Source organism: Coenobita brevimanus, chromosome 22, assembly GCF_032717465.1.
Source record: "Coenobita brevimanus isolate Jiangsu-jjx chromosome 22, ASM3271746v2, whole genome shotgun sequence".
Lineage (NCBI taxonomy): Eukaryota > Metazoa > Arthropoda > Malacostraca > Decapoda > Coenobitidae > Coenobita > Coenobita brevimanus.
The window spans coordinates 4,543,101-4,557,639 of NC_136975.1; the positions used below are offsets into that span (position 1 = coordinate 4,543,101).

The following is a 14,539-nucleotide window of genomic DNA, read 5'->3' on the forward strand; positions in this document are numbered from 1 at the left end:
TGCGTCATTGGATCAAAGGGGTTAAATCTTGTACTATCTTTTACAAAACATGGAAGAATTCTTTAATCTTGAACATCTACCATCGTCTACAAATTTACTTTTTCTGTTTAGCATCTTCCTCTTTCCGCTGATTCCTTCTGCTGATACAAACAGCTTGTTCGCAGCAAAAGGCCAAAAGACGCCGCGAAAGCTTCAGTGGTATCACTGTCAAGGTGGGGGGACTAGTTTTATTAAAAGAACTTTCTACCATCGAAAACATGAATGTACAGTACAAGTAATAAGAAGCGTTCCTTCCCTCTGTGTAAGTAAAATTTATTATAAACACTTACATAATTTACCATACTTCGTTAAAATCAGAGGATACTGTCCATACTTGTGACAAGTTAAGGGGGCGGAACTTCAGAAAAGTACAGTACAAGTACATGTCACGTTCAACTGAAATGACTGTATATCTAAGAAGAATGAGTAGGCCTACGGATATATTGATCCCACTACCCAGTACATACTCTGTTAATAGCCTCGTACCTCCTATTGAAGGGTAGATTGTTCTTAGAGCTGCTTTCTGTTTTGATTTCATGGCCACCAGTCTTCTCACCATGTGCAAATGTGGAAAGTCGATGATGATGATGATGATGATGATGATGATTAGGAACGTCTCGGAGGTATTACAGCATGAAGCCTGCGTTGATGGATTGAATTTGCAAACTACAATATAAAAAATTTCAAAAGCTATAAGAACTTAATGTTTTCTTTGTACTGAATACATACAATATACAGTAAATTCTCAGTAATGTACAAAAAAAACTAACGATATTTTGGACACAGTTATGACTGGTACAGAAGTATGATCGTATCCACATTAATACCATTATACAGACTACTGGTTTTCGTAATTATTCCTTTTCTAATGGGTGTAGAAAATCTAAAAAAAAAAAAAAAAAAAAAAAAACTGTCAATACTCAAAGTTGGCGTGGTTCATCATGTAGTGGTACTTCTCAAGGCTCCCCCCCCTCTCTCGCCTTGAAGGAAAAGCAAGGAACAAAGACTGATGCGGATGTAATGTGAAGTTTATAAAACTCTACGCTTGCAACTTGTCAGATTTCACGTGCCTTGCAGGGATGGGTTAAGGCAGTGAGCCAGGTGACGTGAAGGGACTTAACGGCACATAAATGACCTTCTGGATCTCTTAAGATAAAAACTGAGGTTGCAACTGCATTGAAGACGCCGCCTGTTGTTGCACAGTCCATTTAATGTCAAAGGTTATGGATGAATACAATTTGTATAAGCTTTAAATTTACTTTCTATAATTAAATAATTTAGATGTAAAACACTGCTAATTAATATAACAATGGCCTGACGCATCATGTGGCAGCTCCAGATCTATAATAAAAGTGATGTACAGAACGCCACTGGTGCCATTTACACAGCACTGGGAATTCAGCAAGACGATGTCTACAAATACATATAAATAACTAACTTTAACTCTTCATTTAAAACTGAGCATGCGTGTCGATAAATAATATATATTAATATAAAATTCCAAAATACTGTAGACAATGCAATACAATGGAAGGAAACCCATTCATTATTCGTCTGCAGTAAACGTGGCGGAATATAAATCTTTAAGTAAAACGGAACTGTGTGAAACATCTGGACATAATCAACTATTTTTTAAGACCTGGTTGAATAATCTGTGTGTGTTGGTGTGTTACTTGTGAATTAATAATAAATATACCAAGTTCCCTAGTGTATATGAGTGAGGTGTTCTTTTTTTGCTCCTGTTTTAATCGGTCGCCAGGATGGAGGAGGTGAAGTTGTCGAGAAAATTGACGCAAAGAGAAGTCGCCGATTTAAAGACCTCATGAGTCGTAAGTGTGTCTGCGTGTCTACCTCTATGTGTGTGTTTGTCAGCTGGGTATGTCTACATGCATTAGTATGTGTATCAACCTATCCGTCCTTATATGTGCACCTGTCCCTACATATGTGTACAACTACCTACTTTTCCATACATTTCTGTTCGGTGATCACTATACTCCTTTCACTTTAACTTGGCCCAGACTTATGTCCTTCTGCAGTTTATTTCACGTGCCCAGTGGCAGAAAAAGACAATGCAATGGCTCCACATCAATTCTATAACACTTACTTATGAGTAATCTATTTTTAGGGTTAATCTGTTGTTACAGCCCAGCATTCAAGAGGGAGAAAATGAAATTTTAGGCCAAGTTAGAGTGAAAGGTGTATAGTCTGCCACATTTTGTTCTTACCGTTCTTTCATAGCTCTGTTTTGAAGCCCCTTGCATGCCCCTGTGAGAGGAACGGTTGAGTGGCTTTGTTAATCATGCAGAACTCCACGTGACAAGTGGTTTTCAGAACTCCACGTGACAAGCATTTTCAGAACTTCACGTGACAAGTTATGTTCTGATCAGGGAGCAAAAAATCCATTAGTGGATGAACAGCTCACAGGGAAAATCAAATCACTGTATTTTCTTATAGTGGATAACAAAGCGTATCTTTCCTGAAGGCATTTTCTTTGGCGTAGTTTTCATGCACAGGGAACTGAATGTCACTGTTGAGAGTCACTAACAAAATATTGAGATGCTGTGTTTATGTTGTGTTCTTCTGCTTTCCTGTCCTACCTTGATACTAGGTGCACAATATGAAAGTAAAATCGATGGGGATTAGTGGCGATAAAAGTAAATATGGAAGTCTGCCGAACAGTCTCGCCATCTGTAAGTTCCTTTCCTAACAACTTTCTATAAAGACTGTTTCTTGTTTTTCTCAATAGGCACTTGGAAAATCATAACTCCGGGAGGTGTATAAGCCAAGAAAGCTCTTTTAAATTTACAGAATTCACTAATTATCAAAATGTAGACCTTACTTCTAGTCATATCTATTGCACTCCCACTTAACTATACATATTTTTATTAAAGTTTATTCCACACTGGTTCTTTGGATCAGGTTTAGTGTCTTTAATAACCCGTGTCTGTGTGCCAGTCTCCCTCGCCTCCTTCCGCAGATACCCGTGAGATTCGCCGCGACCCTGAGCAGATGAAGTACCTGGATTCACTGATGCCTGACCTCAATGTGCTGGTGGGCAGTCGCTACATGCCCTCACGCGATTTCCTCCTCATCATCTACGGCAAAGTAAGTGTTCAGTCTGTCGGTCTGTCTATCTGTCTGCCTGTCAGGAAATTAGCGATCCGGAGACAGGCTATTACTCTAAGTCCTGAGGTGGATGGCGAGTTGATCAGTGTTCGGCCAGTCCTCAACAGTTTCATTCATGTACACCAGTGGTTTACGACTGTCTGTGGGTCCGGTTCTGAGAAAAGACTGGAACGTAGCAAAATCGTCTGTCTGCATAACGACCCTCATTTAGTCGACAGACAAGAATATAACGCCTTATTCTTATGTCAGTCCTACAGTCTTTCTCATCCCATCGTCCTCTTTCACGACCCAGTGACAGATGGTGCTCCTTCGTCAAATTCAAATCCATTTTACACAATGAATCAGTCTGTCGAACTATCACAGAAGATAGTTAAAAACACTAGTTATATTCAGGTCAAGTAATATTCGAAATTCCTGAATTCCCAATGGACTACTCGTTTTCCAATTCTGGTAAGCCGCTGGACTACCTGTCTAATTTCACTAACATCTGACCCTATTCATATCCCTATAATGTCTCTATGATATCTCTTTATAATAGTTCTGTCATACCTCTCGCTGAAACTTTTTACTATACGTCTCTTATCCATCAATTGCATCTCCTTGTTATACCTCTTGATCATGTTTATTTTATCTGCCAGTCATTTTTTTCTCTGTCCTCTTTACTGTATCTGTTATACCCGTTTATTATCCCCCTTTATCATATCACTTTATTTTTATGATACCACTTTATCATACTCCTTTAAAATACTTCCTTGTTTCCACCTCATTTATGCCTATTTACCATAACTCAATAAAAAATATCATATCTGTTTTCCACCTCTTCATAATACCTCTCCGTCGAAAAAATGAGGCATGGAGGTAGCAGAAGTTGTGGAACTGAAAGAGGATGGAGCTGGTGGGAAGAATTTGTATGACAAGGGTTTGGCGTCATCCATATGTTTACTCGGTGACGTGATAGTCCTCGAATTTACTGTACAATCAAAGACAAAAGTCGTGTCCTGAAATTTGGTGAAAACTTATGCTGAAAGGCTCAAGTTCTGGTGCGTTCTGCTTTGTGTCATACGGACGGTTGACAACACTGACACGAGTTACCATTTGCTGCAAGTGACGAGCCTGTGAATGCAAGCATATTATTTATAACTTGAGAAATAACTATATATAGTTGTGTGTTTCCGACTAACTTTAATATATACCGGTATATGATCAGTTTCTCATCTGTTCAGTTTTTTAATACCATGTTAGGAACACTGCAATTCCATTTGCTAAAGAGATGTCCGGATTTTGGTTCTACTTCTTTATTAATTATCTCGTCAGGGACGGAGTCCAGCGAGGTATTGGTTTTGGTCGAGTTTGTTTGTTTGCAACATTACGGAAAAACGGTTGAATGAAATAGCATGAGACTTTCAGGGTATGAGGGCACTATTCCCAAAAGGAGGTGATAAAATTTTGGAGGTTATCGAGTAACCCTGAAATGTCAAAAGCAAAGTCACGGATCTTCAGAGGGCTATACCTTAAGACCGGTTGAAGATAAAGACATTTACTATTATCAACATACAGGAAATCCTATATGGGCTTTTAATTGGTACCATGACCTTTGATCTTAAGTGACCCTGAATAGTCAAACTCACGGTCATGGATATTCAGGGGGCTATAAATTAGGCGAGGTTTGTTGTGCTTGGCACCACTTGTTTAACTTATGCATAGCTTAAGTTGGTAATTATGAACTGTGATTGTCATTATCTGCCACCAAACAATGTTGCTACATATGAGGATAGAGTTAGTGTACAATGATAATCGAATGAATTGTTTTGAGTGGCGAAATGAATCCCACAGGCTAGAGTTGTCTACGCACAACTATTCGTGTGCTTTATTCTAGGTTCAGTTAGTCTGTAAGCACTGCTTACAGGCGCTACCTTCCATCGTTGTGATTATTTTCTGGTACTGTATTGGTGTGGTAACACTAGGGCTACTTTAGTGCCTTCCTCCCGAAATTGCCTATTCCCCTTTTCTGCAGTTCTGTTTACACCGAATGTTTGAACTGTCTGTTCGGAATTCTTTCCCCCTAAATAAAAGCATATCTTGTCCTCTCTCATCTTCCCAGTAGCTGGTCGCATGTTGTTTTGCCCTCTCCATACCAAGGTATATACTGGGTCTGTCTGATGTGTTTTTGTAGGAAGGTGTAAGATCTAACGGCCAGGTGATCATCGCCTGACCGACTACAGGGGCACTCAGTGAAGCGCATCTCTCCGGCAAAGGCACCATAATTTCCAAACCAATTTTCGTAATGGGTTAGGTTTTCTCTTCGCCAAAAATGTTTTCCGGATTCAGAATCTGTAATACGATCCGTATCAGTCCCAATGTTAATCGATTGCTCCATGGGACATGGGCTATCTACCCACCAAATATGGTCTCTCTCTCTCTCTCTCTCTCTCTCTTTTGAGTAATCCTGCTCCGGTCTGGATGAAGGGTTTGAGGTTCGAGTCCATCCAAGGGTAATTGGTAGTCATCAGGAAGGGCATCCGGTCATGAAGTGCTACACACTCCAAACCTAAGTCCTCTACCCTGCTGTAACGCATTAGCCTTTATCGAAAAAAGAGGAGACGGCGTAAAAAAAAAAAAAAAAAAAAAAAATATGTTAAGGCTTCGGAATTTCCTGGGTTCGTTTATACTGTCATCTCATAAGCAACATATACGAAGCTTGAGGAAAGCCAGGCTAGCCAACTACGAATATGTAGCTGTGGTAGAGTTGTCATAATGTTTCACATGTTATTCTTAATCTTTGGACAAAACCGGGACGACATTTGCCTTTGACTGTGCCTGACAGATAATGTGAAGTGCATAAGTACAATGGGTCACAAAAGTATCGGTGCACGATATGCGTGAAACATTTGGGAACACAGAACGAAGGTCACTGAAATTTTAGTGTTCAACCTACCATACGCTTGTAGCCCTGATGTCGGGAGGTGTCATTATATCGCCAACTGGCAATGTCTTCTTGCAAACATATTGCAAATGTTATGTTTACATAAACAGACATTGTTAATACATAACGAGTTGTTGGTAATGTACAGCAGTTGTTCGAATGTTTTCGATAGGCATCGGACCCCCTATGCACCGATACTTTTGTGACCCAGTGTATGTGTGGGGTGGAGTTAGGATACCGGGGACCTGAAAATGGTTAGTGAATGAGAGGGTGGCCCATTTAATTTGGCACGTACCTGATTAGTTCTCCCTAAGTATTTTTTCCCTTGGACTCTGGATCTGCTTAATTTCCTACTTGGGTGGGAAAAAGAGATCGTGGTGGTGGTAATGATGCTGATGATGGATTTCATGCCTCTGAATCATGTCTCTTTCTATGCTTCTCAGTCATACCTTTCATTATACCTCTCGATCATACCTATTTATTATACCTTTCAGTCTTGCGTCGTAATATACTTCTCAGTCATACCTCTCATTATACTCCACAGTCATACCTACATATTCATATCTATTATTACACCTCTGTCATACATTTCTACTACTCCTCTCACTCAGTCCTCTAAGTCAGGTATTCTTAACCTGCTTTTCTACCATTTACCCTTTGGACTTTTCATGTCCAGTCATTTACCAATTCTCCCCCCCTCCCCACCATTAAGCCACGGCATGAAATGTAAAGAATATAAATTTTCACCGAAGTTAATACTCTAGTTGGTAAAAATTGGCGTAAAATACAGAAGAGCGCAAAAGAAAAACGTTATCCTCATTCTAGATTTGCATAGTACACTATACAGCAGCTATAACAAAGTTTTACAATGGCTGTAAGATCAGTAGAGCGACCATCCTTTCCTCTGTGAATATTATTTAACGCTTCATTGTAATTTTCTTTAGTTTTCATTTATTATTCTTTCATTTTCATCAGCCATTTGATCTATTTTGTCCCATGCGTGATTATTTTAACGGCTTTGAAGTAAATATACATCTGTTTTCGAGCCCCTGCTTTAAATCATACCTCTCATCCACCGCACTCCATCAGACCTCTTCATCACAGCCTTTCCATTTCACCGTCTCCTCGTATGTTACTTCCTTTAGCCCCACAACTTCCCACAAGCATATTACCTTTCACACCCCTCCTTCACACTACCCCTTCCTTGCACCTGCTCCTTTGCACTTATTTACCTTCTTTCATGCAGCTCGCTCACGTCTCCTCCAAAACCATCTTTAGCATCTTCGCGCTCATTTTTCACAGCGTGTAGCAATCGTTTACATGTATGCACACATTTCTTGCCTGTATCTATTTTATCCTCTCTTCTCTTATGTGGTGAGGGGTGTTCTCTCTCTCTCTCTCTCTCTCTCCACAACCCCGTATCACTCTCAAAATGCATCACTCCTTTTTTTTTTTTTTTTTTTTTTCTGTTCAGCTTAAACACGCCTCTACTTGCATCATAACTCTCTCCTATATATTCTCCACTTGCATTATATATCATTTTCCTGTCAGTCTCTCATAATGTACCACACCCTTTGTTTTCCACCTTTAGCTCTCCTTGGCTTTTATTCTCGTCGGGTAGGGAAGTTCTTTAACACCTCTTCCATAGCGATTTATTTTTGGATATGGATGGCTCATATCGTTTTGTATGTTGCTTATTCAGAGTATGGCAATATTGGAAGGATTTACGTAACACAGTATAGGACAGTAAGTGTAATAATCAAAATAAATCGCTTAGGAAATGGTGTTACGGAGCTTCCTCTCCCGACGAGAAGATGGTCCCTTGTTTACTAACCCTGTCTTACATATGAAACAGACTCCCCTTCATTTCTCTCTCATATTCTTCTTCACGTGCACTACACATCTTACCCTTGTCATTCTCTAATAATGTATCACGCCCTATTTTCCTTAACCTTGAGCTTCCCTCTTTTTATGTATCTAACCCTGTCTGACATATACAAACGGCTTCGTCTTGGCTATTTCTCATGTTCTATCATCACTTGCACTACACAATCGTTCTGTCATTCGTAATATGTCACACCACTTTCTTCTTCAAGTTTAGCACTCCTTTGTTTGCATATACCCTTGTCTAGCATGTGTATCCAGCACTCATTCACATTATGCCTCTTGTTCTTTCTTCACTTGCGCTGCACATCACCACCCTGTCATTCTCTCTTAACCCTTTAACGCCGGTGACGTCTATTTCATGTTGTTCTTGATATATATATATATATATATATATATATATACCGGTATATATAGTTTGAGAGAGAGAGAGAGAGAGAGAGAGAGAGAGAGAGAGAGAGAGAGAGAGACAGACAGACAGACAGACAGACAGACTTCGAACAAAAGCGCTCTAATATAGCCTACAATGAACCCCTTCTCTTAAGGGCCTTCCCAAGCTAAATATAATTGTCGTGTATTGGCAGGAAAATAAAAAATAGCGGTCTAGGTCAGAAGGGGCTAGTATATCAAACCACCCTTCTCACACCCTTCACACACACTGCACAAATATAAATGCCCATCACCCACACCTCTGGCTCATCCACCTCACACCTATCACTCACTTTTATCCCATCCTCACGGGCCTCCATCGCTTACTCTTTGCTTCCATCGCTCATCACGCGCCTTCCTCCGACACCTCTCTCAGTATATATTCTTAGACTGTATTACTATCTCGTTACAGTTTGTCTCTGTATTTCTTGGTAGGCTTTATGTGCATTGTGTATGTGTTGGGTCTGTGCATGTTTTTATATACATCTGTTTTATAAACACTGGTTTCTGTATACCCATTCAATCCGATGACGCATTGGTCTAGCTTAATCTTGATTTCTACACAAGATTTTACTCAATCTAAGGACAATTTTTAGCAGTGAAGGGGTTAATGTAGGCCGTATCTATTCCCTCCAGTTCGAAAATTCTACCTAAAAATATCGTAATCGGACTGAAGTGGTTTAATCCTTGCTACCGTCAGATTTTTTTTTTTTTCATACAGGAGAATTATTCTTTATTTCTTTCACTGCAACGGCGTCCTTTCTTCTCTGATTGTTATTTTAAAGACCAACATTATATATATATATATATATATATATATATATATATATATATATATATATATATATATATATATATATATATATATATATATATATATATATATATATATATATATATATATATATATATATATATATATATATATATATATATATATATATATATATATATATATATATATATATATATATATATATATATTATTCGGATTAGATCCGTTATAGTGATGGAGCTAAATACACACACACACACACACACACACACACACACACACACACATGGAAAATACACAAAGACATGCACATACGCACATACACATACAAAGCACACACACATGCACATGGACACATACATATACACATACATACATGCATACTGTTACATAGCCTATGATTTCATCATCCTTTGTGTAATTTTAACGCACAGTTGCTGCATGTTTGATCACGAGCGTGTTCTGCCTCAGTCCCCCCCTTCTACCGTTATAGTAGAGTAAGTTGTTCTCTCTGTTATACTTTGCGGGATTTTCAGCTCTCTGTCCCCATGGCTTCATTTGCGCGTCCTTCTTACAAGTTGTATCAAGCTCTCCTGGCCCCTATATAATGAGCTCAATCTCTGCATCATTGCCACTTAGATCTGCTTCTCATTTTGTTCACATCTCTGTCCTTCCCGGTACAGATATTATTATTGTGAGTGCTCAAGAAATCTCCAAACATCTAGCAGCTGTGTGTAATTTGAGTATAAGTGTTATTGCATTTTTTTCTTGTACTGTGTAGCATAAGGTTAATTCTTAGGCCTAGTGAGGTTTTTTGATTGATGTTGGGTTTTGTGTCAGTCATTTTTGATAATAGTTTGTATCTGTAATAATTTATCTGGCATTCACTGAGTATTATCTGGTATCTCATTTTATCAGGGCTGACTTAGATAAATTTACTCTTGCTAATTTCGTGTTAATAGAGGCTATTGCAGTTAACCATATATTTAACCTGTTTATTTGCCATTACATTATCCTTATGAGTCCTGAATGTTTTGTTGTTAGTTTGAGCATTAAACTTTAACTTGTAATTTTACCTAACTCTTTTGTTTTGAACCTGGAACTTTACGGGACAGTAGTGATTTTTAGCATTCTCACTTAAAGTGTACATTATCTTTCTCTGTTCCGTAACATAAATTTGGCGACCTCATATCAGGATATTCAGGATATTATCATAAGAATATTGCTTGATATTTTGTGACTGTTACTTATTAATTATGTCTACTATTACTACACTTGATGAAGCCAAAGATTTTTTGTCAAATGTGCAAACAGTGTGTGATATAGAAAACAGAACAAAGAATGAACTTAAGCTTGTTGCTCAACAATTGGGAATTGCTGTTCGCTCTCATCATTCTAAAGATCAAATTGTTGATATGATTAATGAAAGCTTGTTTAATGTAACTCCTCCAAATGAGCAAACGCAGATTGAATTAGCTAAGTTACAGCTAGCCCTGCAGGAGGCTCGTGTTAATGAGGCAAATGCTCGTATTCAAGAGGCACAGGTACAGGCTCAGGCACAAATTGAACTTGCCAGGATTCAGGCAGACCATGAGTATCGCATGAAACAAGGTGGAACTGGATCATCTAGCTCTGATGATTTTGATGTGGCTAAAAATGTTAAACTTGTCCCTCCTTTTAATGAATCTGATTTAACAAAGTATTTTCAGTTGTTTGAGAGGGTAGCTACAGGTTTTAATTGGCCCAAGGATTATTGGCCAGTACTCCTTCAAACTGTTCTCACCGGTAAAGCTCAAGTAACTTATGCATCTTTGCCTCAGGATCAATCTGATAATTATGATGTAGTTAAGAGCTTGATTCTTAAGGCCTATGAGCTTGTTCCTGAAGCCTATAGAGTAAAATTTAGGACAACTTACAAGCAAGATAAGCAATCCCATGTTGAGTATGCAAAAATCAAAGAAGATCTGTTAGAGCAGTGGTTAAATTCTAAGAATGTGGATTCTGATTTTGACAAATTTAAGCAGATGATTTTGCTGGAGGACTTCAAGAGGTGTATTAGTAAAGATGTAAGCCTATATCTTGATGAGAGAAGGATAGATAATTTGTCTGATGCTGCAGTTTTAGCTGATGAGTATGTTCTCACTCACAAGAGATATTCTAGAGAAAAAGGGAAAGCTGAGAGTAAGTACGTTGCCTCTACTCAGAGTACAGGTAACAGGAAAGAAAATAAAGATGATGTTTCTCAGGAAATAAATACCAGCTTCACCTCTAGATTTCAGAAAAGTAAATGTACTTATTGTAGTAAGCTTGGTCATACTACGGAGAGATGTTTCAGGAGACAGCGTGATGTGAACAAAAAGGAGTCTTTAAATATTCAGTCAATTGGTCTAGTGTCCACTCTTGAGAGTTCCCAGAATTCTTTAACTGAGTTAACTGAACCTGCTTTGAGGGGTAACTTAAATTCTCATGATGGAGCTCCTCTTTTGAGCAGTAACGTGGGTGACACTCTCAAGAGTTCATGTGCTAATTTCCTGTCTGATGGTTTTGACAGTCCTCTGGACAGTAATGACAGGAAATCAGTTCAAATATATCGTGATACAGGTGCTTGCCAATCCCTTATGCTGACCAGTGTTCTAGGCTCTAATGTTAATTCCTCTGATGAAACTGTAATCTTACAAGGTGTAGGGAATAATTATTTCTCTGTCCCTCTGTGCAGAGTGAATTTAGAGTCTGGTTTTGTTAATGGTTCTGTTATGGTTGGGTTGGTTGAGACACTCCCAATGTCAGGTGTAACTTTCTTACTTGGAAATGATATTGGTGGAAGTCAAGTGTGTCCAGCTCCTCAGTTGTCTAGTGAGCCAGTGGCTGTGGCCCAGGATTGTGATGTCCCTGATGTGTTCCCTGCATGTGCTGTCACTAGGGCTAAGTCTAAAGTTACTGGTGATTTAGAGGATAATGATGATGATGATGTTATCCTAGCTGACACGTTTCTTGCTAATTTGGACCACTCACCAGATGAGGCAGTACCCCGTAGTGTTGATAATTTGTCTCGTCAAGAGTTGGTTGAGTTGCAGGTTGCTGACCCTGAGTTGAAAGGTCTAGCTAACTCTGCTTACAGTGAAGAAGAGTCAGTCGGTGCTTCTACTTGTTATTATGTAAAGTCAGGAGTACTTATGAGGAAGTGGAGACCCCCAACAGCATCAGCCGACTGTGAATGGGAGGTTGTACATCAAGTTGTCATCCCTCGTGTTTGTAGGCAGGATATCATTCGAGTGGCTCATGATTCCAGTTTGGCAGGACACCTTGGAGTGAGGAAGACTGTGGCACGCATTTTGAAACACTTCTACTGGCCAGGTATCTTCAGGGATGTTTCCTGGTATTGTAAGTCTTGTCACACTTGTCAAGTTGTGGGGAAGTGTAATCAGACCGAAAAGGTTGCACCTCTAGTTCCCATTCCTCCTTTTGAGGCGCCTTTCACCCGTGTGTTGGTGGATATTGTGGGCCCTCTTCCTAAGACTTCTTCAGGATTTTCTTATGTGTTGACCATGATTGATATGGCTACTCGTTATCCTGAAGCCATTCCACTTAGAAACATCTCAGCAAAGAACGTGGTTAAGGAAATGCTAGGGTTCTTCACAAAGTTTGGTCTGCCCAAGGAGGTACAGTCAGACCGGGGAAGTAATTTCATGTCGAATGTTTTCAAGCAGTCTCTGAAAGAGTTGGGCATCACCCAGATCACGTCTTCAGCTTACCATCCCCAGACCCAAGGAGCGTTGGAGAGATATCATCAAACACTCAAATCGATGCTCAAGAAATACTGTTTGGAACATCAGAAAGACTGGGATAAAGGTCTTCCATTCGTTGTATTTGCTGCAAGAGAATCTCCAAATGAATCACTGGGCTTCTCACCTTTTGAACTACTGTTTGGCCATGAAGTAAGAGGACCCCTTAAGTTACTCAAGGAATGCTGGCTGTCGGAGGAAGATGACGTCAACCTGCTGAAGTATGTGATGAAGTTCAAAGAACGGCTGTCCACTGCTTTACAGCTGGCGAGAGAGAATTTAGGAGCTGCTCAGGAGAAGATGAAGACTTGGTATGATAAGAAGTCCAGGTTACGCCACTTTCAGCCAGGAGATCAGGTTTTGATTCTGCTACCAGTTCATGGGCAACCTCTTCAAGCCAAGTTTAGTGGCCCTTATTTCGTGGAGAAGAAACTCAGTGATGTCAACTATGTCATCGCCACGCCAGATCGTAGAAAGAGCAAGCAACTATGTCACATCAACATGCTAAAGTTATATCACAGGCGGGACGAAAATAATCCAGTCTGCACTGTAGCTGTTCCACCCGAGTCTGCAAGTGAAGCTCTCCCATGCAGTATGAGCCTGAGTGATAGTTTGGGGAAGAATCCTGATATCATGAATGATCTCCAGACTAAGCTTTCTCATCTACCTCCCAAGGAAAGGCAGGAGTTTTCGGCATTACTGCAGGAGTACCCGCAAGTGTTCCGTGCTACTCCAGGAAGAACCACTGTGTTGATGCATGATGTCGATGTTGGAGACGCAAAGCCAATTAAATTGCCTCCTTACCGTGTGAACCCAGTGAAAGTTCCTCTCATCCAGAATGAGCTTGGCTACCTGTTGGACCACAAGATGATTGAGCCCTGTCAGAGCGAGTGGAGTTCTCCTGTCACTCTAGTCCCTAAGCCAGGTGGGTCACAGCGGCTTTGCATCGACTACAGACGTGTTAATCAGATAACCAAAACAGACACTTACCCTCTCCCTCGCGTGGAAGATTGCATAGACAAGATCGGAAAGGCTAGGTACATAAGTAAGTTTGATTTGTTAAAGGGATACTGGCAAGTACCTATGACTGAACGTGCTAGGGAGATCTCATGTTTTGTAATATTAGGAAAGACCTTTGCATGGTCTGTAATGCCATATACAGATTGTTTTAGAGTAATAAGAAATTTCCTTTGTAAATTTATTTTTTCTTTGTGGGGAGGTGTTACATAGCCTATGATTTCATCATCCTTTGTGTAATTTTAACGCACAGTTGCTGCATGTTTGATCACGAGCGTGTTCTGCCTCAGTCCCCCCCTTCTACCGTTATAGTAGAGTAAGTTGTTCTCTCTGTTATACTTTGCGGGATTTTCAGCTCTCTGTCCCCATGGCTTCATTTGCGCGTCCTTCTTACAAGTTGTATCAAGCTCTCCTGGCCCCTATATAATGAGCTCAATCTCTGCATCATTGCCACTTAGATCTGCTTCTCATTTTGTTCACATCTCTGTCCTTCCCGGTACAGATATTATTATTGTGAGTGCTCAAGAAATCTCCAAACATCTAGCAGCTGTGTGTAATTTGAGT

At 39.7% G+C, this 14,539-nt stretch overlaps 1 protein-coding gene across 2 annotated transcripts in view; it reads left to right on the forward strand.

Moving 5' to 3' along the window:
* The window catches only part of LOC145392510 (histone-lysine N-methyltransferase SMYD3-like), a 40,327-nt gene that overhangs the window by 2,537 nt on the left and 23,251 nt on the right, over positions 1–14,539 (forward strand). Inside the window, exon 4 of one of the 2 annotated variants that reach the window (XM_080266899.1) lies at positions 2,995–3,144. In XM_080266899.1, the coding sequence (XP_080123025.1) occupies positions 2,995–3,144 (150 nt within the window). The remainder of the gene's footprint in view (positions 1–2,994; positions 3,145–14,539) is intronic. The other variant, XM_080266900.1, reaches the window with a different exon arrangement.